Source organism: Lynx rufus, unplaced genomic scaffold (genome assembly GCF_022079265.1).
Source record: "Lynx rufus isolate CCGP_SWC_20201006 ecotype Redwood Valley unplaced genomic scaffold, mLynRuf1.p SCAF_17, whole genome shotgun sequence".
In the NCBI taxonomy this organism is placed as follows: Eukaryota; Metazoa; Chordata; class Mammalia; order Carnivora; family Felidae; genus Lynx; species Lynx rufus.
In genome coordinates this window covers 4,437,786-4,462,276 of record NW_025814831.1, presented here as the reverse complement: position 1 = coordinate 4,462,276, position 24,491 = coordinate 4,437,786, and the positions used below count along the sequence as shown (strand labels likewise).

General features: G+C 48.6%; 1 protein-coding gene across 1 annotated transcript in view; it reads left to right on the top strand.

Moving 5' to 3' along the window:
- Window positions 1-24,491, top strand: part of DYNC1H1 (dynein cytoplasmic 1 heavy chain 1) — a 76,397-nt gene that overhangs the window by 27,317 nt on the left and 24,589 nt on the right. Inside the window, exons 11-38 of the mRNA XM_047080080.1 lie at window positions 368-514; window positions 2,982-3,122; window positions 3,473-3,649; window positions 3,788-3,898; window positions 3,984-4,103; window positions 4,602-4,841; window positions 11,457-11,612; window positions 11,740-11,853; window positions 12,299-12,409; window positions 12,487-12,696; window positions 12,874-13,020; window positions 13,228-13,394; window positions 13,494-13,667; window positions 14,606-14,771; window positions 14,853-15,041; window positions 15,134-15,328; window positions 15,955-16,237; window positions 16,462-16,562; window positions 17,090-17,249; window positions 18,300-18,543; window positions 18,718-18,901; window positions 19,186-19,398; window positions 20,115-20,353; window positions 20,529-20,685; window positions 22,413-22,640; window positions 23,121-23,351; window positions 23,625-23,765; window positions 24,193-24,426. Coding sequence (XP_046936036.1) covers window positions 368-514; window positions 2,982-3,122; window positions 3,473-3,649; window positions 3,788-3,898; window positions 3,984-4,103; window positions 4,602-4,841; window positions 11,457-11,612; window positions 11,740-11,853; window positions 12,299-12,409; window positions 12,487-12,696; window positions 12,874-13,020; window positions 13,228-13,394; window positions 13,494-13,667; window positions 14,606-14,771; window positions 14,853-15,041; window positions 15,134-15,328; window positions 15,955-16,237; window positions 16,462-16,562; window positions 17,090-17,249; window positions 18,300-18,543; window positions 18,718-18,901; window positions 19,186-19,398; window positions 20,115-20,353; window positions 20,529-20,685; window positions 22,413-22,640; window positions 23,121-23,351; window positions 23,625-23,765; window positions 24,193-24,426 — 4,980 coding nt within the window. The remainder of the gene's footprint in view (window positions 1-367; window positions 515-2,981; window positions 3,123-3,472; window positions 3,650-3,787; window positions 3,899-3,983; window positions 4,104-4,601; window positions 4,842-11,456; window positions 11,613-11,739; window positions 11,854-12,298; window positions 12,410-12,486; window positions 12,697-12,873; window positions 13,021-13,227; window positions 13,395-13,493; window positions 13,668-14,605; window positions 14,772-14,852; window positions 15,042-15,133; window positions 15,329-15,954; window positions 16,238-16,461; window positions 16,563-17,089; window positions 17,250-18,299; window positions 18,544-18,717; window positions 18,902-19,185; window positions 19,399-20,114; window positions 20,354-20,528; window positions 20,686-22,412; window positions 22,641-23,120; window positions 23,352-23,624; window positions 23,766-24,192; window positions 24,427-24,491) is intronic.

Genomic DNA, 24,491 nt, shown 5'->3' with positions numbered 1-24,491 from the left:
GAGAAAGTACTTTCTTTCAAGAAAATTCATTTAAAATTATTCTAATGCTTTGTATGACAAAAATAACTAAGCTATAATTTGTATACTTTTTACCCAATTTTGAATTTAAACTTTCCTAGCACCTGATTGTGCTTGAGGGAATTACTGAGTGACGATCACGTACGTGTATATCCGGTACCGTTTGATTGAAGGTGGCCCCTGGAGGCGTTCGGTAATTTATTAGTACATCAGTGCCATGCTTCAGTATTGGATTTTTAATCCAGAAATGATCACCCTTCTTGTGAATACTGATTCTGGCGGCACAAATGCACGAAAGCCTATTATTGAAATAGATATTTGAGTAAGAAATGAAATCTTCCCTTTACAGAATGTCGTTCATGAGCTAAGGATAACCAATCAGGTCATCTATTTGAACCCACCCATCGAAGAGTGCAGGTACAAGCTGTACCAGGAAATGTTTGCCTGGAAGATGGTTGTGCTGTCTCTGCCCAGGATCCAGAGTCAGAGGTACCAGGTGAGCCTTCCGGGGACTCGCACCACATGGCCTCTGCCCAGGCCTCCCTAGGGCCCTGGGGCGCCACCTCTCCTCCACATCCCTGGACATGGTGCTCTCCATATGTCTTTCAAGACTCCCGACTTGGGACTCTGCATTCTAAGGGAAAGCTAGAGGAAGGCTTATGTGACTTGGCATTTTTCCCCCGTGGCTGCTTTCCCAAATCGTTGCATCTGCAGTTCTGATTTCGGTAGTCTCTCAGAAATTCCCCCCATGAACCCGTCTTTTAATTCCTCTTTCTCCCCACCCCCACTTTTTAATATAGAAGTTTGTAGATACACACAAAAGTAGAGGGAATCTCATGAGTTCACATCAGCCTGCTTTGTTTATCATGTGGCCAATTTAAATTTTTATTCCTTTCCCTCCTCCTTCTCCCCACCAGACTATTTTAAAACAAATCCCGGATATACTCTTTAATAAGAGTATCAATAATAATAATGTGCTTTTGGAGCAAAAGGAAAACTGAAAAGACTGTTTAGTCCCTGGTCTGAGCAACATCTAAACAAGACTGGTGGTTTTCAAATAAGCAGATTTCCATAACCTGTGTTGTAACAGGCTCTTCTAGAAAGTCTCAGCTTTGAATATAAGCAGCATAGGCTCAGTTCTGAGGTGTTTTTGTGGTAGCAACCCCCCTGTAGACTCAGCCTTGGCGGTGACCAGCTAATCCGAACCGAGCTATGAACCGTTCCTTTCGCTCTAGAAGTGTGCAGACTGCAGGATATTTTTCGTCAGGTGTCTGTTCACACTGCTGTCCTGTTGTCTCCACACTGAACCAAACAGAAGCCAGCCCCTCTTACGCTGGAGCCTGTGCCCCTGCTCTGTGGCCCAGCTCCCCTTCCCTCTGCTGAGCCTCCTGTCACCCTCTAGCCACCTTACTTCTCAGCTCCCCCTGGTGAAAACACAGAGAACTCGTCTGCACACCTGCTCCGGGTCCAGCCCCTCAGGCATCAGGGTCACAGGCGTTTCCCTGCTGTCATGGCAGGCTCCTCAGCCCTTGAGAAGTGTCAGTGGCAGGATGTGACGGTGTGCACCCCACCCCCACCTCCACCGCCCGCTTGATATGCTTGTTCCGCTTGGCTGTCCTGGTTTTCCTCCCACCTCACTGGCCAGTGTCCTCTGTGGCTCTTCCTTGGCTCTCTCTCTTCTGGCTCCTACTGTTTGAGTGCACTCTCCATCCCCAGCACCTGTCTCACCTGGTCCATTGCCGGCCAGATGGGACAACTGGGCTCATACCTCCAGCCCGGCCTTTATCCTGAGCTCTAGACCCATCTCCCCAGCCCGCCCCCCGGGCATCTCCACAAGACTGATGGGTGCGAAAACTGAGTGTGTGTCTGACCCCCTCCCTCAGACTAGCTGCCACCCCCACTCCTTTTCTCTGCCTTCAGCCTGCTCAGGGCCAAGCTGAGGTGTCACCCTTGCCTCCCACTGTTTCCATCTGCAGAATTAACCCTGATCTTCTTTTTCCCACATCCACTGATCCCACTGGTCCAAGGTACCATCATCCCTCACTTGGATTCTTAAAGTTCCCTTCTGACAGGTCTCTGTCTGCCTTTGCCCCCTGCTAAAATCTGTTTTCAACACAGCAGCCACAGTCTTAGATTTTATGTCAGTCCCAACACTTCTTCCCAGAGCCTGTTGATGGCTTCTCGTGTCACTCCCCATGAAAGCCCATGTCCCATGGCAGAGTGCTGAGCCCCACGTAATATGCTGCTCGTTGCTTCTCTGACTTGAGTGCCAGTATCTCCCTCGCTGGCTCTGTTCCAGACACACTGGCCTCTTGCTCTCTTCACGTTCTAGGCAGGCTCCTGCCCCTGGGCCTTTGCACTTGCTGACCTCCCTGCTCAGAACCCCCAGTAGCAACATACTGACATGGCTCACTCCCTCCCTCTCCTGGTCCTGCTCAGTGAGGCCTTCCCTGACCTTCCCCAACCCCACACTCCCAGCCCTCCTCTTTCCTGCTTTATCTCCATAGTACTTCTCACGTGCTGAGAAGTATCTCTCCTCCCACAGAGTGTAAGCCCATGTGAGCAGAGTTTTTTGTCTGTTTCTTGTACCCACAGCAGGGCCTGGCACATAGCCAGCACTCAGATCATTGAAACGATGCATGTGTCATCGCTTCCATCATCCAAGTCGGTGTAAATATTTGGTCATGGAAATCTCCATTCTTTGGACATTGTCTTTAATGTTCTGCTCTCAGATGAGATAGGTCTCAAAGTGGATTTTCTAACTTATGCTTGATCTGATGTCCCTTCACTGGGTGATGAGTTGAGGAGGCCTCTGATTTCTTGTGGCTGGGGTAAGCAGATGTTCCAAATGCCATTTGTATGGCGGGCTCTTCCTTCGGTTCGTTTGAATTCAGTGAAAGGTGGCTCTGAGATGAACATCTTTGTACACACTGCTTGTGTTTCTTCTGGTTCTGCTTGCTTAGGTGGGTGTTCATTACGAATTGACTGAAGAAGAGAAATTCTACCGGAATGCTTTAACGCGGATGCCTGATGGCCCCGTTGCCCTGGAAGAGTCCTACTCTGCGGTCATGGGCATCGTGACTGAGGTCGAGCAGTACGTCAAGGTGAGAAGCTCCCCGTCTCGTTGAAATACATTGTGGAGTGTGTTTAGACATAGTGAATATGAGGTCTGATGAACACGGGAGCCGAAATTTATGTAATGTGTGTCTAATATGATGTAATTGATGACACTTGCTTATTTTAAAGCAGCCAGTGAATGGTAGGACAGATCTTACAGAATATTAACTATTATTTTAGACAGCAATAAATGTTATTCCTTTTTAGTATAAAAATTCGGAGAATTTGAAGTGAATTTTTCTGACAGTATTGACGACAAGTGAGATGTGAACCTAATGCGTGTGAACATTCTGTAAGAGGCCCAGCTGTGCTATTTGACCCTCCCGTCCACCTGCAGGTCTGGCTTCAGTACCAGTGCCTGTGGGACATGCAAGCCGAAAACATCTACAACAGACTCGGAGAAGATCTCAACAAATGGCAGGCTCTCCTGGTGCAAATACGGAAGGCCCGAGGAACTTTTGACAATGCGGAAACCAAGAAGGAGTTTGGGCCAGTCGTCATAGATTACGGCAAGGTGAGCTCCGCCCCCCCCGGGGCAGGGGGTGGAGGTCGCTGTCAAGGCAGCGTCTGTGGGTGACGAGGACGCGTGGGAGCATAAACACCCCGGCGCGAGGGACTGACGATCTGCTGTCCTGGGCTCGTCCACCCACAGGTGCAGTCCAAGGTGAACTTGAAGTACGACTCTTGGCATAAGGAGGTTCTCAGCAAATTTGGGCAGATGCTCGGGTCAAACATGACAGAATTCCATTCCCAGATCTCGAAGGTGAGGAGGCGGGATCCTGGCCGTGTCGCGAGTCTGCCGGCAAACCCTCGGCTCCGTGTTGAATTCCTGTGCTCTCTCCACACAGTCACGGCAGGAGTTGGAGCAGCACTCGGTGGACACGGCCAGCACCTCGGACGCAGTGACCTTCATCACCTACGTGCAGTCTTTGAAACGAAAGATAAAACAGTTTGAGAAACAAGTTGAGGTGAGCTCCGTGAACAGTTAAAATTCTCATCGTCACCTCGTGAGGCACGGTATCAGAAATTAGGTGCCTACGGGCCACCACCATCTCCCTGACAGCCACCTGATGGGCTGCTTGAGGGCAGGCACTGGCATCCTGGGGATCCGCGTTTTAAACAGCTCTCGAGGTTTGAGGTCCACTGTGTTTTGTTTGCCTTTTAAAATCTTTTACTTTAGTGGTTGTTCTTCGAGTCCTCAAACTTGCATTCTGTTTATAATTTGGAAGGAGGGGGTGAACCACAGCCCAGCGTGCCTTCGATCCTGTCCGGGCCCCCCGGCTGCAGCAGGCGGGCCTGGGCCCCGCTGCTCCCTGAGCGCCGTGCTCTCGGCGTGGAAGGTTTCTGGAGAAGAGCAGACGTTGTTGTGTGTTCTGTAGCCACACGCTGTCTTCCCTTTACGTGGGAGTCTGACGACAGTCTCTGTGATTCGAGAACTAAAACCACCTGTGTTCTGACTCGCGCAGCTCTACCGCAATGGCCAGCGCCTGCTGGAGAAGCAGAGGTTCCAGTTCCCGCCCTCCTGGCTCTACATCGACAACATAGAGGGTGAGTGGGGGGCCTTCAACGACATCATGCGGCGGAAGGACTCTGCCATTCAGCAGCAGGTGGCAAACCTGCAGATGAAGATCGTGCAGGAGGACCGGGCCGTGGAGAGCCGCACCACCGACCTGCTGACGGACTGGGAGAAGACCAAGCCTGTCACGGTGAGTCCCGCCAGCGTCACAGTTTGCCCTGAGCCCACAGCGTGATTCGGTGTCTTTTCGCCCAAACTTAAAAAGGCTTTGCTGTGGATTAGCTTTCCCACTAATGAGGACTTCTCCTTTTTGTAACTAAAACTTGCACGTGGTCTCTTTGAAAAGTGAAAGCCAACGGAGATCTCTTCTTACCCAGAAACCCCTCATGACGAGCATGTAAATCATGAGGTGGTTTTAAAAAAGTTTTTTGTTCCTAAGCTATCCTTTTATTGAGCACTAGCTGTTCTGTGCAGTGGGGATGGAGCAGTGAACAGGAAGGACAGGAGCCCCCGTCCCCATGGAGTCACATTCCAGTGGGAGACGCAGGGAGAAACGAGCAAGGAAAACGCGTGTTCGAGTCAGGTGGTGCAAGGTGCCGTGGGGAAGGGCGAGAGCTGGGAGAGAGAGCGGTGTTGGGTGTGCTGCCGGGAGGGGAAGGGGTGGGGGGTGGTAAGACCTGAGGGAGGGAGGGCAGATGGTGAGGGAGGACTTCCGGCAGAGGTGACGTCGAGTGCGAGGCTCGAGCAAGTACATAACAGCATACCTGGTTTTCCAGGGCAGAATTCAGTGTCATTTATTTATACATAGAAACATAGGCAGGAAAGAGAAGGGGGAAGGTGGTCATGGGACTTTGAATGTCAATCTGGTTTTCTAGTTTGGGTGTCACTGATCCACACCAGGGCTGGTGACAGGTCTAGCCTCCCACCATCTACTCCGTAGAGCTCTGTGCTGCCTCAGCCCTGGCTGTGATGCTGCATCCAAAGGTCCTGTTTTGTGTTCAGTTTTGGTTCAAGGGCCTGTGTTTTTTTTGTTTGTTTGTTTTTTTACATGAGTCTTGTACTTGTTTTATTATTTTTTTTAATATAATTTATCGTCAAATTGGTTTCCATACAACACCCAGTGCTCATCCCAACAGGTGCCCTCCTCAATGCCCATCACCCACTTTCCCCTCTCCCCCAACCCCCCATCAACGCTGTTTGTTTTCAGTATTTAAGAATCTCTTATGGTTTGCCTCCCTCCCTCTCTGTAACTTTTTTTTCCCCCTCCCCTCCCCCATGGTCTTCTGTTACGTTTCTCAAGATCTACATATGAGTGAAAACATAAGGTATCTGTCTTTCTCTGTATGACTTATTTCACTTAGCATAATACTCTCTAGTTCCATCCATGTTGCTGCAAATGGCCATATTTCATTCTTTCTCATTGCCAAGTAGTATTCCATGATATATATAAACCACATCTTCTTTATCCATTCGTCAGTTGATGGACATTTAGGCTCTTTCCATAATTAGGCTATTGTTGAAAGTGCTGCTATAAACATTGGGATACATGTGCCCCTATGAATCAGCACTCCTGTATCCCTTGGGTAAATTCCTAGTAGTGCTATTGCTGGGTCGTAGGGTAGTTTTATTTTTAACTTTTTGAGGAACCTCCACACTGTTTTCCAGAGCAGCTGCCCCAGTTTGCATTCCCACCCAACAGTGCAGGAGGGTTCCCGTTTCTCCACATCCTCTCCAGCATCTATAGTCTCCTGATTTGTTCATTTTAGCCACTCTGACCGGTATGAGGTGGTATCTCAGCGTGGTTTTGATTTGTATTTCCCTGATGAGGAGTGACATTGAGCATCTTTTCATGTGTCTGTTTGCTATCTGGATGTCTTCTTTGGACAAGTGTCTCCATGTCTTTTGCCCATTTCTTCACTGGATTATTTGTTTTTCAGGTGTGGAGTTTGGTGAGTTCTTTATAGATTTTGGATACTAGGCCTTTATCTGATATATCATTTGCAAATATCTTTTCCAATTCTATCGATTGCCTTTTAGTTTTGTTGATTGTTTCCTTTGCAGTGCAGAAGCTTTTTATCTTGATGAGGTCCCAGTAGTTCATTTTTGCTTTTAATTCCCTTGCCTTTGGAGATGTGTCAAGTGAGAAATTGCTACGACTGAGGTCAAAGAAGTTGTTGCCAGCTTTCTCCTCTAGGGTTTTGATGGTTTCCTGTCTCACATTCAGGTCCTTCATCCATTTTGAGTTTATTTTTGTGTATGGTGTAAGAAAGTGGTCTGGTTTCATTCTTCCACATGTTGCTGTCCAGTTCTCCCAGCACCATTTGCTAAAGAGACTCTCTTTTTTCCATTGGATGCCCTTTCCTGCTTTGTCAAAGATTAGTTGGCCAGATTAGTGGGTCCAATTCTGGGTTCTCTATTCTATTCCATTGGTCTACGTGTCTGTGTTTGTGCCAATACCATGCTGTCTTGATGATTACAGCTTTGTAGTAGAGGCTAAAGTCTGAGATTGTGATGCCTCCTGCTTTGGTTTTTTCTTCAAATATTACTTTGGCTATTCGGGGTCTTTTGTGGCTCCATACAAATTTTAGGATTGTTGTTCTAGCTTTGAGAAGAATGCTGGTGCAGTTTTGATTGGGATTGCTTTGAATGTGTAGATAGCTTTGGGTAGTATTGACATTTTAACAATATTCTTCCAATCCATGAGCACAGAATGTTTCTCCATTTCTTTGTGTCTTCTTCAGTTTCCTTCATAAGCTTTCTATAGTTTTCAGCATGCAGATCTTTTACATCTTTGGTTAGGTTTCCTCCTAGGTATTTTATGGTTCTTGGTGCAATTGTGAATGGGATCAGTTTCTTTATTTTTCTGTTGCTTCATCATTGGTGTATAAGAATGCAACCAATTTCTGTACATTGATTTTGTACCCTACGACTTTGCTGAATTCATGTGTCCGTCCTAACAGACTGTTGGTGGAGTCTGTCAGATTTTCCGTGTAGAGTATCATGTCATCTGGGAAAAGTGCAAGTTTGACTTCGTCTTTGCCAATTTTGATGCCTTTGATTTCGCTTTGTTGTCTGATTGCTGATGCTAGGGCTTCCAACACTATGTTGAACAACAGTGGTGAGAGTGGACATCCCTGTCATGTTCCTGATTTCAGAGGGAAAGTTCTGTTTTTCCCCATTGAAGATGATATTAGCTGTGGGCTTTTCTTAAGTGGCTTTTATGATGTTTAAGTATGTTCCTTCTATCCCTCCTTTCTTGAGGGTTTTTATCAAGAAAGGATGCTGTATTTTGTGAAATGCTTTTTCTGCATCTATTGACAAAATCATACGGTTCTTTTCTTTCATTAACGTGATGTATCACGTTGATTGATTTGCAAATATTGAACCAGCCCTGCAGTCCAGGAATGAGTCTCACTTGATCATGGTAAATAATTCTTTTTATATGCTGTTGAATTCAATTTGCTAGTATCTTGTTGAGAATTTTTGCATCCATATTCATCAGGGATATTGGCCTGTAGTTCTCTTTTTCTGCTGGGTCTCTGTCTGTTTTCGGAATCAAAGTAAATCTGGCTTCATAGAATGAGTCTGGAAGTTTTCCTTCCCTTTCTGTTTTTTGGAACAGCTTGAGAAGGATAGGTAATATCTCTGCTTTAAATGTCTGGTAGAATTCCCCAGGGAAGCCTGCTGGTCCTGGAGTCTTATTTGTTGGGAGATTTTTGATAACTGATTGGATGTCTTCCCTAGTTATGGGTCTGTTCAAATTTTCTATTTCTTCCCGTTTGAGTTTTGGTAGTGTATGGGTGTTTGGGAATTTGTCCCATTTCTTCCAGGTTGTCCAGTTTGTTGGTGTATAATTTTTCATAGTATTCCCTGATAATTGCTTGTATTTCTGAGGGATTGGTTGTGATAAATCCGTTTTCATTCGTGATTTTATCTATTTGAGTCATCTCCCTTTTTGAGAAGCCTGGCTAGAGGTTTATCAATTTTATTTTTTCAAAAAACCAACTCTTGGTTTCATCAGTCTATTCTACTGTTTTTGGATTCTACGTTATTTATTTCTGCTCTGCTCTTTATTATTTTTCCTTCTGCTGGGCTTGGGTGTCTTTGGTGTTCTGCTTCTGGTTCCTTTAGGTGTGCTGTTAGATTTTGTATTTGGGATTTTTCTTGTTTCTTGAGATAGGCTTGGATTGCGATGTATTTTCCTCTCAGGACTGCCTTCGCTGCATCCCAAAGCATTTGGGTTGTTGTATTTTCATTTTCATTTGTTTCCATATATTTTTTAAATTTTTTCTCTAATTGCCTGGTTGACCCATTCATTCTTGAGTAGGATGTTCTTTTACCTCCATGCTTTCAGAGGTTTTCCAGACTTTTTCCTGTGGTTGCTTTCAAGTTTCATAGCACTGTGATCTGAAAGTGTGTATGGTACAATCTCAATTCTTTTATATTTTTGAGGGCTGTTTTATGACCCAGTGTATGATCTATCTTGGAGAATGTTCCATGTGCACAGGAGAAGAAAGTATATTCTGCTGCTTTGGGATGTAGAGTTCTAAATATATCTGTCAAGTCCATCTGGTCCAATGTATCGTTCAGGGCCATTGTTTCTTTACTGGTTCTCTGTCTAGATGATGTGTCCATTGTTGTAAGTGGAGTATTAAAGTCCCCTGCAATTACCACGTTCTTATCAATAAGGTTGCTTATGTTTGTGATTGTTTTACATATTTGATGGCTCCCATGTTCGGCGCATAGACATTTAGAATTATTAGCTCTTCCTGATGGATAGACTGTGTAATTATTATATAATGCCCTTCTTCATCTCTTGTTACAGCCTTTAATTGAAAGTCTAGTTTGTTGCTTTCTTTTGACTTCCAGTAGCAGTAGCATGATAGATAGTTCTCCATCCCCTCACTTTCAATCTGAAGGTGTCCTCGGGTCTAAAATGAGTCTCTTGTAGACAGCAAATAGATGGGTCTTGTTTTTTTTATCCATTCTGATACCCTATGTCTTTTGATTGGAGCATTTAGTGCATTTACATTCAGTGTTGTTATTGAAAGATATGGGTTTAGAGTCATCATGTTATCTGTAGGTTTCATGCTTGTAGTGATGTCTCTGGTACTTTGTGGTCCTTGCAACATTTCACTCACAGAGTCCCTCTTAGGATCTCTTGTGGGCCTGGCTTAGTGGTGATGAATTCCTTCAGTTTTTGTTTGTTTGGGAAGACCTTTATCTCTCCTTCTATCCTGAATGACCGACTTGGTGGATAAAGTATTCTTGGCTGCATATTTTTCCTGTTCATCACATTGAAGATTTCGTGCCATTCCTGTCTGGCCTGCCAAGTTTCAGTAGATAGGTCTGCTACTACCCTTATGTGTCTTTCTTTGTGTGTTAAGGCCCGTTTATCCCTAGCTGCTTTCAGAATTCTCTCTTTATCCTTGTATTTTGCCAGTTTCACTATATGTCGTGCAGAAGTTCGATTCAAGTTACATCTGAAGGGAGTTCTCTGTGCCTCTTGGATTTCAATGCCTGTTTCCATTCTCCAGATTGGGGAAGTTCTCTGCTATGATTTGTTTAAGTACATCTTGAGCGCCTTTCTCTCTCTTCTGGAATTCCTATGATACGGATATTGTTCCGTTTGATTGAATCACTTAGTTCTCTAATTCTCCCCTCATGATCCTGGATTTTTTTATCTTTTTCTCAGCTTCCTCTTTTCCCATAATTTTGTCTTCTAATTCACCTATTCTCTTCTCTGTCTCTTCAGTCCACAGTGTGACCACCTCCATTTTATTTTGCACCTCATTTATAGCATTTTTTAATTCATCATGACTATTTTTTAGTCCCTTGATCTCTGCAGCAGTAGATTCTCTGTCTTTTATGTTTTTTTCAAGCCCAGCAATTAATTTTATGCCTGTTATTCTAAATTCTTGTTCAGTTATGTTGCTTCTGTCTGTTTTGACCAACTCTTTAGCTGTCACTTCTTTCTGGAATTTCTTTTGAGGAGAATTCTTCCGTTTTGTCATTTTGGCTAGTTTTCTGTCCCTTATGAGTTTTAAAAGCTTGTTTTGTGCTCTGCACCTGTGAGCACTACAATACTAAAGTCATACACTGTCCAGGGCCTGGAAGGGCTCCTGTTTTAAGGAGATCTTCTCTGTCACTAATCCTGGCACTGTAGTTCAGGCAGAATGCTAGCTTCGGCAGGGGAGTGAGTATTGATCAACAGGTGAGATTCTGATCACCAAAATTTGAATATGTTTTCTTGCCGTTTTTTGCTAGTAATGTGTTCTAGTTTAAATTTTCGATATTTTATATAGTCATTATCAAGTTATTAAAATTAAGAGTAAGCCAATAGTACTTTAATGGTCAACTGGAGGCCGTTTCCCTGAGGACTACTTGAGTTCTCATTCTTGTCTACGGAACTGATGTAACAGCTGTGTGCCTCGGGAGTGCGTGGCCAGCAGCCTCCCGAGAGCCATGTCCCCTCGGGTCGGGAGCGTCCTGCTCCAGGCCCCAGTCTGTCCTGACTCCTCTCCTCCCGTCTCCCAAGGCACTCAGTGAGACAGTGACTAAACGGAGAAGTGCTCCACCTTTCTCCTTCATACCTTTATTGACGTCAAACATGGAAGTAGAAGTTAACACTCAGTGATGTACATGAACTGTAAGTGTACATCTTGCTGAAGATTTACATGTGTGGACATGTTCAGGGAATCACAGATTTCCAGACTCCCAGCAGGTGCTTTCCACCATTTCAGAGCCAAAGCATGCACCTGTCCTGGGACCTCGCCCTGCAATTGTGCACTTTGACTGCTTTCAGGGCAATCTCCGCCCAGAGGAGGCGCTTCAGGCTCTTACCATATACGAAGGAAAGTTCGGCAGGCTGAAGGACGACCGGGAGAAGTGTGCGAAGGCCAAGGAGGCGCTGGAGTTGACCGACACCGGGCTGCTCAGCGGCAGTGAAGAGCGCGTCCAGGTGCGGACCGCGGGGGTGGGGCTCCTCGTCCTGAGTCTGCCCTTGACCAGGGCCGCGTCAGGGGCTCTGCCATAGCCGCGGTGGTTTCTGCATCCATGGTCTCACTGTTCTACTGTCGTGATTTCAGGTGGCCTTAGAAGAACTGCAGGACCTCAAAGGCGTTTGGTCGGAACTTTCCAAGGTCTGGGAGCAGATTGATCAGATGAAGGAGCAGCCGTGGGTTTCCGTCCAGCCTCGAAAGGTACACCTAAAGGAGATGTGGTGTGTGTCCTCATATGCTGACGGTCGTAGACCACTCAGGAGCTTCGCAGGCAGGGAACTGTATTGTGCATCCTCAGAATGTCACATGATGGTCATTTAGGATTTATCTGGACTGATGTAAAATTTGTTTGGAAACCATTTTTTTTTTTTTTAAGTTTTGTTTTTATTTTTGAGAAAGATACAAAGAATGAGTGGGGGAGGGACAGAGAGAGAAGGAGGAAGAATTCCAAGCAGGCTCTACCCTGTCAGCTCCACCCGATGCGGGGCTCGAACTCACGAACTGTGAGATCATGACCTGAGCCACAGTCAGAGTCACACTTCATTTCCTGAGCCACCCAGGCACCCCCAGAAAACATTTTTTAAGATATTTCACCATTTAAAGAAATGTTGGCAAACTAAATATCATCTTGTGTTCCTCTTGACAGCTTCGACAAAATTTAGATGGCCTCCTGAACCAGCTGAAAAACTTCCCTGCCCGATTACGGCAGTACGCATCCTATGAGTTTGTCCAGAGGCTTCTGAAAGGCTACCTGAAGGTAGTGGTTCGGTGCTGGGGTCGTGGGTGTCTGTTAGGAACACAGCTGCACGGTAACCTTGCTTACTCTCTCCGCAGATAAACATGCTGGTGATTGAACTGAAGTCCGAAGCACTCAAAGATCGCCATTGGAAGCAGCTGATGAAAAGACTTCATGTCAACTGGGTTGTTTCTGAGCTAACCCTTGGCCAAATCTGGGATGTTGACTTGCAGAAAAATGAAGCTATTGTCAAGGATGTGCTGCTTGTGGCACAAGGGGAGATGGCTTTGGAAGAATTTTTGAAGCAGGTGAGTAAATAGACTGATAGCCCCATTTATGTCACATTTCAGGCTGTGAGGTCAGTTTGAGCTGTGTAAAAACAAGAGCTTCATCTGCGGTCCTTTTGTCCCCATAGCACTTGGTTGCTTGTATACCTGGCAAACACCCACATACTAATAAGGTGCCCCTTTTTGGTTTTAATTCAGATAAGAGAAGTATGGAATACTTACGAGTTAGACTTGGTTAACTATCAGAACAAGTGTCGCTTGATCCGAGGTTGGGATGACCTCTTCAACAAGGTCAAAGAGCACATCAACAGTGTCTCCGCCATGAAGCTCTCTCCGTACTACAAGGTACCCTTGTTGGGCAGGCTTTCCCTCTGTGATCAGGCTTTCCCCTGCACTTTCTCTGTAATACTTTTGACTGGCAGTTACCAGAAGCCTGTTTTTTAAAGCGTGAGTCAAATAACTTGACATAACCTGCAGTTTTTTTACTAAGTTTTGGCATATCTATGAGTGAATCGCTTAGCAGCTGGGCTCTGCTTCCCATCTGCCTACTAGGTTTTCGAAGAGGATGCCCTGAGCTGGGAAGATAAGCTGAATCGGATCATGGCTCTCTTTGACGTGTGGATTGACGTGCAGAGGCGGTGGGTGTACCTGGAAGGCATCTTCACGGGCAGCGCGGATATCAAGCACCTGCTGCCGGTGGAGACCCAGCGGTTCCAGAGGTATGGCCTCTAGCCTGGGTGCAAAGCAGCTGAGGGGTAGGTGTGACTGGTGACCCTTCTTCACGTAAAGGCTAACGATACTTTTGATTTGATTCGTAGTATCAGCACGGAGTTTTTGGCTCTGATGAAAAAGGTATCCAAGTCTCCCCTTGTAATGGATGTTCTGAATATCCAGGGGGTACAGAGGTCTCTGGAGAGACTGGCAGACCTGCTAGGAAAGATCCAGAAAGCATTGGGAGAATACCTGGAAAGAGAGCGATCCTCTTTCCCCAGGTAAGATGATTGCTTTGACTTGCGCTGAAGTCGAGTCCAAGTTCAGGAGCCTCCCCTCTCCCCTGTGGGTCTGTGTGTTAGTCACTTTGACATCAGAAGTTTTGTTACTAGTAACAAAATGAATGTTACTCCCTTTCTGCGCATTTATTCCTTTTTTAAAAAAAATGTTTATTTTAGAGCATGTGTGTGTGAGAGTGAAAGGGCGGGGGGAGGAGCAGAGAGAGAGATGGAGACACAGAATCTGAAGCAGGCTCCAGGCTCTGAACTGCCAGCACGGAGCCCCACGCGGGGCTCGGACACAACGGACTGAGTCACCCAGGCGCCCATATTCCTAATTATAATGTTAAATAATTCCTCACTTTCTGTCTTGTGTTTATTAAGCTTCATTGAAACTATTATCCACCCTTCTAGGCAGCTTGCATCTCTTAAAAGTTTAGCTCTGATTGTTTTCCAAACGGCATTTCTTCCTTTCTGAATAGTTTGCTTACTGTAAATTGAACAGGCTTTTATTTATTTTGTTTGTTTTGAGAGAGAGAGAGAGCAAGGAAAGAAAACAGAATCCCAAGCAGGTTCCTTGCTGTCAGCCCGGAGCCCGATGGAGGGCTCAGTGTTACGAATGGTGAGATCATGACCTGAGCCAAAATCAAGAGCAGATACTCAAGCTACCTAGGTGCCCCTCGAACAGGCTTTAAAAAAATACGTTCATGAAGAAAGATGAATGGCATGAAGTGCATGGAATCCCTCTTCAGTAGCTTGTTCAACAAACGTGTGTCCTTTGCTGAGAGCTGGAGGAAACTCGGATGTGACCTAGTTTAGATTGGAGATTGTCCATCAGCATCCAAGTCTAGTTTCCCTTCCTGCAATTTGAAGTTCCACTTTGATTCACCTTATTTATGTGTGTGTGACATTTTACAACTTGAATGCTCTTTTAATTTTAGGTTCTATTTTGTGGGTGATGAAGATTTGCTTGAAATCATTGGAAACAGTAAGAATGTAGCTAAGTTACAGAAACATTTCAAGAAAATGTTTGCTGGCGTTTCGAGCATCATCCTAAACGAGGATAACTCTGTCGTCTTGGGCATTTCCTCCCGTGAAGGAGAGGAGGTAGTGAAGTTTACGATTGTAACTTAGAATGCTTCTCTCCTGCCTTTGTACATCTTAATTCTTGTATCACATGTATTTTAGGTTATGTTTAAAACTCCTGTGTCGATTACTGAACATCCCAAAATCAACGAGTGGCTCACGCTGGTAGAAAAGGAGATGAGAGTCACACTGGCTAAACTTCTGGCTGAGTCTGTTACAGAAGTTGAGATTTTTGGTAAAGCAACTTCGATTGACCCAAATACCTACATCACTTGGATTGATAAGTACCAGGTAACGTGTAGTAGAAGTGGGCCAGCGGAGACGCGGATGCACCGGCTGGTCTCCAAAACGATCCTTTGGGTCTCGTGTCTCCTGTCTTCCAGGCCCAGCTTGTGGTTTTGTCAGCCCAGATAGCCTGGTCTGAAAACGTGGAGACGGCTCTGAGCAGCATCGGCGGAAGCGGTGACGCGGCACCCTTGCACTCCGTGCTGAGCAACGTGGAGGTCACCCTCAACGTGTTGGCCGACTCGGTCCTCATGGAGCAGCCACCGCTGCGGAGGCGGAAGCTGGAGCACTTGGTTAGTCCCGCGCCTGCCTGACTCACTCCTCACCGGTTAGGCCCTGCCTTCAGTGCAGGCAGTCAGCGGAGATCATGCCTGGGAGCACTCTTACTGGTGGTAGGGAGAGAAGGAGGTGGTGCATTTGTGAGCTCTCTGGTGTGGGTATCGCTCTGTTCTGTTGAAAGGTAGCCTTGGGGGAGCAGGGGAGTTATGTGTACACATCCTGGGGAAGGGGAGGCGGGGAGCCTTGACCAGGATTTTTGCCTTTGCTTGTCAGCCCCTTCCCAGAGAGGCGCCCGGGTGTGCCTGCACCGGTGTTGCGCCCAGCCTGCAGGGGACAGACTGGGGACAGAGACAGCTGTTCTCCTGACACATTTCATGCTAGTTAGGTCTTCGCTTGACGTTGGGTGTTCTTGTTTGTTGGTGGTTTGGTTTTGCTGCAGCTCTTGATTCTGTGTAATTTCATTGTGGGAATGACAGTGCTGTTTTTGGAAGGGAATTTGGATTTGGAATATTCACTGAAAGCTATTGCAACTGGATCTTGAATCTCAAAAGTCTGCTAAATGATCACGTGCCCAGGAAATGCAGTGTCCTGGCACTACTCCAGTTTATGACAAAGTCTTAATAAGTGACTCTGTGTTCAGATTACAGAGTTGGTTCACCAGAGGGACGTTACACGCTCCTTGATCAAAAGCAAGATTGACAATGCCAAATCTTTCGAATGGCTCAGCCAGATGCGCTTTTACTTCGACCCTAAGCAAACCGATGTGCTACAGCAGTTGTCGATCCAAATGGCAAATGCCAAATTTAACTATGGCTTTGAGTACCTGGGTGTTCAGGACAAGCTGGTCCAGACCCCCCTCACCGACCGCTGCTATTTGACCATGACACAAGCCTTGGAGGCCAGGCTGGGGGGGTCCCCTTTCGGTAAGTTACTCCACAGACCTGGACAGTTGGAGAGAGTAAATGCAATTTGTAAAGATTAAATCAACGATTTTAAATATATTTCTTAATTACGTAGCTCATACATTCTAGAACCTCAGATTTGTCTGCAGTTGTTACGTGTCCTTTGATTTTGTGAACAAGCTGGGTAAGGCTAACGATACCTCCCTGTGGACTCAAGTACTCAGTCACTCTTCTTCAAACAATAGGGCCGGCCGGGACTGGGAAGACAGAGTCCGTCAAAGCTCTTGGCCATCAGCTTGGACGCTTTGTTTTGGTCTTCAACTGCGATGAAACCTTTGATTTCCAGGTGAGAAGATTTCTGAGTCCACCTAAAATCTAACAGCCTGAGAGGTGAGCTGGGGAGTACCACGCCTGGACCCCTCTCAGGGCTCCTGGCCTCACGGCTTGGCACGGCCCATCTGGCCTTCTGAGTCCCAGGGATGGTGTGGTTTTGAGTGGGGTGTCCGACATACCTGCTTTGGTGTTGACTTGAGCTGCATTGTTTCTGGAAGAGACGTTTAGTGCCTATGTGTGGGAATAAGTAACTATGATGGAAAAGATTTTTTTAATCAACAAAAAGGAGCAGAATAAAAACAGCTCTATCTTTGGAATCGGCACAGGAGAAGAAAAGGTGTGATGCCCTACGTCTGTACACAGACAATCGCCATTGTTAGTGAAGCACTTCTGTGTGCAGGCCCCGCACCTCCCGTGGGAACCTGATGTCACGCTCACAGCCACCCGGGGGGGCGGTGGTAGCCCAAGGTCCCTCTGGATCAGGGCCATGGAGCCCGCCCGAAGCAGGTGGTTTGAGCTCCTGTCTTTGTTCGGTTTCAGGCGATGGGACGGATCTTTGTGGGGCTCTGCCAGGTGGGTGCGTGGGGCTGCTTTGACGAGTTCAACCGCCTGGAGGAGCGGATGCTGTCAGCCGTGTCGCAGCAGGTGCAGTGCATTCAGGAAGCGCTGCGCGAGCACTCCAACCCCAACTGCGATAAGAGTGAGACTTCCCTTTTCCTCTGCACGTTACTTAGCGGCTGTGGAAGGAGAGTCCACGGGGGCTGGGTCACACCTCTGTGATTAGAAACGAGTGAGAGTTTCACTTCGCTCCCAGGACTCACTATTGCAGGCAGGGCGGCGGGGCCCGGGATAACACTGCACGAGCAGTTTGCATTCTCCGGACCAGAGCGGCCCAAAGCCCTAGCTGTCCTTCCCCTGGTGAGCGAGAGTCCCTGTGCTCCGTCCCTCACTGTCCGCCCGCACTGAGTGTTGGGCCGGTGAGGGCTCTCCCTGCTCCCCCTGCACGCCCACAGAGCCAGCCTTGCTGCCGCCTGTTGGCAGAGTGTTGTCACAGGGAGCTTTAGGAACACGCCCTCTGTCACCATAGGATGACCTTCTGAGAGGCTTGAGGACTGCTTCCCCTGCCTCGGGCCACATGAAGCCGGGCATGCCCGGTGGAGGCAGGGTGCGTGCTGGAGGAAGCGATGACACCTGTGGCGGACAGGGCACATGCTGTTAATTTGCGGGGTCACTTTTGTTCCGCAATAATAGGAACTTGTCTTCCCAAAGGCCCTGTAGGCCTCCTCAGTGGAAAAGGAGTGTCTGAGAAAGCAGTACCTGTGTGCTCAGTGTTCTCTCCAAGGAATAAAGTTCAGCTGTGGGTGGTGGTGGTTTTGGTCAGTCCCCTGAAAGGGCAGTCTTCATGATCAGAGCCAGTCAGCTGTGTGGCATGGATACGTTTTTATATCTGCACCTACCATTGAGCCGCATTTCTATCCCTGCGTTGATCTTGTAACACACAGTAATGCACGACAGAATATGCGCTCCCCACCCCTGGTGACGTGTCCCACGTTCCCAGAGCTCTTGTGTAGGTGAGGTGTATGAAGGTGGCCGACGTGCTGGTAGGAGGGCCAGAGAGGGGCTCCCCTGCGGTCCCGGCCTTTGGGCTTTAGAGGCCAACGGGGAAACAGGTGCTTTGTCTGGGATTTTAGGGAGATTTTAGTGTCGCTCTCAAACATCACAAGTCTCAACCCTGTTCTCTGATTTTCAGCCTCTGCCCCCATTACTTGTGAGCTGCTCAACAAACAGGTGAAGGTGAGTCCAGACATGGCCATCTTCATCACCATGAACCCCGGCTACGCAGGCAGGTCCAACCTTCCCGACAATCTGAAGAAGCTCTTCCGGAGCTTGGCCATGACCAAGCCCGACCGGCAGCTCATCGCCCAGGTCATGCTGTACTCACAGGGCTTCCGCACTGCTGAGGTCCTCGCCAACAAAATCGTCCCGTTCTTCAAGTGAGTACCCCAGACTTACCCGTTGCCATGTCAGTAGCGTGTGCAAGACGTGCCCTTGAAGGGTCATTTCTGCAATCGTGGCACGTCTTCCCAAGTGTGTGTGTCTGATTTTCGATGTTTGCTTATGTGGCTATTGAGAGTGGACTGTTCCAAGGTAGACCTCTTCCCTTGCAGACTATGTGACGAGCAGCTCTCCTCTCAGAGCCACTATGACTTTGGTCTTCGAGCTTTGAAGAGTGTGCTGGTTAGTGCGGGAAACGTGAAGAGGGAGAGAATTCAGAAGATTAAGAGGGAGAAAGAAGAGCGAGGGGAAGCAGTTGATGAAGGAGAAATTGCAGAAAATCTACCTGAACAGGAGGTTTGTACACGTGTTTGAATCACTCACACCGTAAACACTAGTATTCAAGTTCACCCTTTCAACCTCCCAGCCGTGGCCTGAGAGTTCTGTTGTGATTCACATGTGCCGGGATGGGCGAGTGGAAGACACTGATATTGGTGCGGTGAACTGAGTAAGGACCACGGGAGCCTGCTGAGTCGCTCTGTCACCGACAGCCACGTCTTCCGTACCTTCTGGGGATACGGCAGTGGCCGTGCGGGCCAGGCTCCCCGCCACTCAGGGCTCGGTCCTTTTGTCGCTGTTAGATTCTGATACAGAGCGTGTGCGAGACGATGGTGCCCAAGCTGGTGGCAGAAGACATCCCACTGCTCTTCAGCCTCCTGTCAGACGTGTTCCCCGGAGTCCAGTACCACCGGGGCGAAATGACCGCGCTTCGAGAAGAGCTGAAGAAGGTGTGCCAGGAAATGTACCTGACGTACGGAGACGGAGAAGAAGTCGGTGGAATGTGGGTCGAGAAGGTAACTGGCCCCCACACACTATGCAGCCACTAGGAGAAGCCACACTTAATAGAGCCCTGACCACGAGGGCCAGGGAGGCACATCCCCTGGTTTATGAAGATTTGACTTGGGGCTTTTTTCTTAACTTTGACATAGACCTAACAATTTAGCTGAAAACCTCACTTACGTAGTGTGTGGAAATGCTGACTGAATGTGCGATCGTAACAGAAAGTATTCACGCCAATAAAAGTTCTACTTACAAGACTTCCCAACATCGTAGATTAAGAACATAAATCTGCTAATTGGCACATGGTTTATAGTCCTTAGTGGCATTCTCCGTTTCGTTCTTGTGGGAGATTAAAAAGTATATTATCACACAAGCTGCCTGCTGAGCGCGAGCGATGCTGTGCTGGGTCACACAGATGGCTCATCTGTTGGGTCTCTGCCCTCTCTAGAGGGGATCTTCTGTGCCTCTTCTGAGGCAGGTTGGTAGTCACCCCCTCTTCCACTGGCTCCCAGCCTTCCCAGCTTAACAAAGAACTCCCCACAATTTAGTTAAAACCTTTCTTGAAATGTTTTTTGTGGGTGCGGCCCACATAATGTCTGCTTTAAAAACTCGAGTGCAGCACTTGCTGGCCTTTAGCACATGTCTCCTGTTTGCTGCCACGAAGAAGGGCTGAAGAACCTTCTCGTTCTTTCTCTGGAGTGGTCAGGATGTGATGTCTTTGGCTCTGCAGGTCCTCCAGCTCTACCAGATCACCCAGATCAACCACGGCCTGATGATGGTGGGCCCCTCGGGAAGTGGGAAGAGCATGGCTTGGCGTGTTCTCCTGAAGGCTTTGGAGAGGCTCGAGGGCGTGGAGGGCGTGGCCCACATCATCGACCCCAAAGCCATCAGCAAAGACCACCTTTATGGAACCCTGGACCCCAACACCAGGGAATGGACGGATGGGCTGTTCACACATGTCCTGAGAAAGTGAGTTAACTAACCTTGATTCCAGCGAGTGGGACCTGGGTGCTCTCTCCTTCTGTTAACAGCGGGTGTTACTTTTCCAACCAAAGACTGAATGAATGAAAATGCCACTGCAGAGACTGTTGCAGAGTGAGCGTTTCTAATCTCAAAAAGCTGTTTTAAAATCCTTCCAAACCAGGATCATAGACAACGTGAGGGGCGAGCTACAAAAGCGCCAGTGGATTGTCTTCGATGGCGACGTGGACCCTGAGTGGGTGGAGAACTTGAACTCGGTGCTGGATGACAACAAGCTTCTGACTCTGCCAAATGGCGAGCGTCTCAGCCTTCCGCCCAATGTAAGTGGCCTTTCGTGGGGTATCAGACCAAATGTCCTGTGTACTCTAGAGGGCAGGTTCCAGGTTCCACAGTGTAGTGGTCGGTTGTGTAAATAGTTTTCAAAGTTGACTGAGTCTCCTTGTGCTAGATTTTTCCATTCCCGTGACCAGTGGGAAATACTTCTATAGAACTTATAAGAACTTTGTACTGTTGCTGAATGTTAACCATGCTCCGTGATTCCCAGTTAATGCTCCAAACCCAGCGTTACGGGGTTGTTAGTAGGATTTGTGAAGTTCTCACACATCTGGGAAGTGGTAAAATGAGTAATTTAGATATGGAAGCTTTCCAGGCTATCCCTTGGAAACGAGCATTTGGTCCAGGTCCTGGACACATCACTGGATAGATCAGGAAACGTGGGTGGGCCTGGCATGGGTTTGCATCCTACTGAAGGTCCAGCAGGAACAAAACAGACAAAAGCCCTTGCTGTCCTGGGGCGTACAGTCTGATGTGGAAAACAGACCCTCAAGGTAAGCAGTGTCGAGTGCTCAGGAAAAGATGAGCTGGAAGGCAGTGGTTGGTGCTGGCGAGAGCTGGAGGGTACGTGGTCAGGGATGGTGACGTGGAGGCATCACCTAGAAGTGTTTGGCATGTGAGGGAGCCGGTCCCGTGGGCCTCCAGATAGCAGGGGGTTTGACTGGGGTATGAGGAGCGAGGGGAGAAAAGGCGGCTGGACCAGAGAGGAAAGGGGCCAGATCAGGTTGGGCCCAGGGCCGTGTAAAGACTGGCACTTGCCCGTGGGGTGAGTCCGGAGCCCTGGGAGTCTGGATCACATCCCTGACTGTCGGGTGGAGAGTAGTTGAAGAGGACGTGTGGGAGCAAGGGGACCATCCAGAGGCTGCGAGGTGGCCCAGGCACAGCTGTGGGGCAGGCCGGGCGAGCTGGCTGCACGGGAGCTGCTGAGTTGTGGTGTCATTTAAAGTTCATGCTGACGGGACTCGCCGAGGGACCGGCGGTGGGCGTGAGAAAAAGGGGCGGTCGCTTCACAGGAGCACCTGGTGATCATGAACCTGTGAGCCAGCAGTAGTGGTTGTCGTCACTTGAGAAGCCAAGCCAGTGATGCCTAGTGCCAGCGTGGAAATGTGCGCTTAGCTCCGCCTGTGTCTTGACACGTCAGGTCTCTCTGTTACAACTCGTTAGGCAGTAGATCCTGACTATCGTTGGAACGAGACTGCTCTCCTGTGAGGCGTGTCGGCACTGAGGTTAGGGCTCTGGAATCAGACCGTCTGCTTTGAATATCAGCTCCACTTACCAGCAGTGGGACCTGGGTGAGGTACCCAGCCCCATCTGTGGAACAGGGACACTGCGCCTGGCTCCAGGGATGGGTGTGAGGGTCGGTGGGTCCAGGCAGGGAGCGTGTCGCCGTGCCCGGCCCAGGGTAAGGCTAGCGCACATCCCCAGCCGATGCCCCCTCCAGCGGAGCTGTGTCTTGTGTCCACCAAGGGCTGGTCCTGTGGGCTCACCTGCTTTTCTCCCCACCACACACACTTCCTACCCAGGTCCTTGTGGAGGGCCTTTGGTAGGTGCTGTAGTGATGACAGCCGTAGACGGTTTTGCTTTTTGAAATAAGTGCAGAGAAACTAGATTTAATTTAATCGCTCTTTCGATGTGTGTATAGGTAAAAGAATTTTAACATCCCAGTTTCTATCAAACCTACAAAATTAAACCTGCTCTATGTTTTCTCTTCAAGGTGCGAATAATGTTTGAAGTACAGGACTTGAAATACGCCACTCTGGCCACGGTGTCCCGCTGCGGCATGGTCTGGTTTAGTGAGGACGTTCTCAGCACAGACATGATCTTCAACAACTTCCTGGCCAGGCTGCGTAGCATCCCGCTGGACGAAGGGGAGGACGAGGCCCAGCGCCGGCGCAAGGGCAAAGAGGACGAGGGGGAGGAGGCGGCTTCCCCAATGCTGCAGGTACGAGGGCCGTCACCGCTCTGCCAAGTGCAGCCGCAGATCTGCAGCTGGCGGGGGGCGGGGGCTTCCTGCACAGTGAGGTCAGGTGTTCCACCCCCGAGGGTCTAGAAGCCAGGGGGGGCCGTGGTGCTGCTCACCTGTGGAAGCTGGGCCCTCAGTGTTGTCGTGTGGCAGTGCCTCACGAAGCAGTATCAGCTGCCGAAGTGAAGACCCGTTTAGGAAACTTTAAAGAGTTCTTTTAGTTATCTGACTTTTCTCTGCAAATTGACGAACAGCTGCCTTTTTCCATTACAGTGATGGACTAAGGATTGATCATTGAAGGTTATCCAGAAAAGTGTGTGTGTGTGTGTGTGTGTGTGTGTGTGTGTGTGTGTGTGTGTGTTTACAGGTCACATGACTCTCTTCTGGGCCTAGGTTAGACTATATGAAAATCTCCGGGGTTTTTTCAAAATGACAGACATCATCTACTGCTTCTTGCAGATCCAAAGGGACGCGGCCACAATCATGCAGCCGTACTTCACGTCCAACGGTCTGGTCACCAAGGCCCTGGAGCACGCCTTCAAGCTGGAGCACATCATGGACCTGACCCGTCTCCGCTGCCTGGGCTCGCTCTTCTCCATGCTGCACCAGGCCTGCCGCAACGTGGCCCAGTACAACGCCAACCACCCCGACTTCCCCATGCAGATCGAGCAGCTGGAGCGCTACGTTCAGGTCAGCGAGCACGTGCATTGCAGGAGAGTGGGGCTCGACGGGGCTGGGGCACAGATGGCCTCTGTGTCTGCGAACCTCCTGAAACAACGTGCCTGCTTGGGTGTGTTCTCTTCCCTGGGAACAGGGTCAGGCTTTCATGGGGGCCGAGAAAGGTGCAAGCATGTCCATGATCCAAGAACACTGGGAACCACTCTTTGCGAGGTTAATGTTGCCATAAATGTCTTCATTGTTGAAATTTTATTTAAAAACAGATCCTGTTCTCTCTTTAAATAGCGATATTTGGTTTATGCCATACTCTGGTCCTTGTCTGGAGATAGTCGGCTGAAAATGAGAGCAGAGCTGGGTGAATACATCAGAAGAATCACAACGGTGCCGTTGCCCGCTGCACCCAACATACCGATTATTGATTATGAAGTAAGTGCATGAAGGAGTGGCCTCCCTGCCTTGACCTTGACATGTTGGTGTGATTCGTCCTGGAGACACCTCACCATGAGCTTAATCTTTATTTCTTTTTTTTTTTTTCTTTATTTGTTTTGAGAGAGAGGGCATGCATGAGTGAGGGAGGGGTAGAGACGGGGAGAGAGAGAATCCCAAGCAGGCTGTGCACTGTCCGCACAGACCTCGCGACCTGTGAGATCGTGACCTGAGCCGAAACTAAGAGTTGGACACTTAACTGACTGAGCCACCCAGATGCCCCATTAATCTTTCCGTTTCATCAAAGGATGCTGTCCTTTGCTTTATGTGGTATAAGGAGAGCAGTTCTGGTTTATATAAAAGTGAGCAAGTCTCTAAGTGAGGTGTGTGGCTCCCGGAGTGACCCGCACCCCTTCTCTGGGTGCAGGTGTCCATCAGCGGAGAATGGTCGCCATGGCAGGCCAAGGTGCCTCAGATTGAAGTGGAGACGCACAAGGTGGCGGCCCCTGACGTCGTCGTGCCGACTCTGGACACCGTCCGCCACGAAGCCCTCTTGTACACCTGGCTGGCTGAGCACAAGCCACTGGTCCTGTGCGGGCCCCCCGGGTCTGGCAAGACCATGACCCTCTTCAGCGCCCTCCGGGCCTTGCCCGACATGGAGGTAAAGCGGCTGGGAGGTGGGCAGCAGGCCTTTCGGTGCTCACGTACGGGATGGCGCTTGTAACG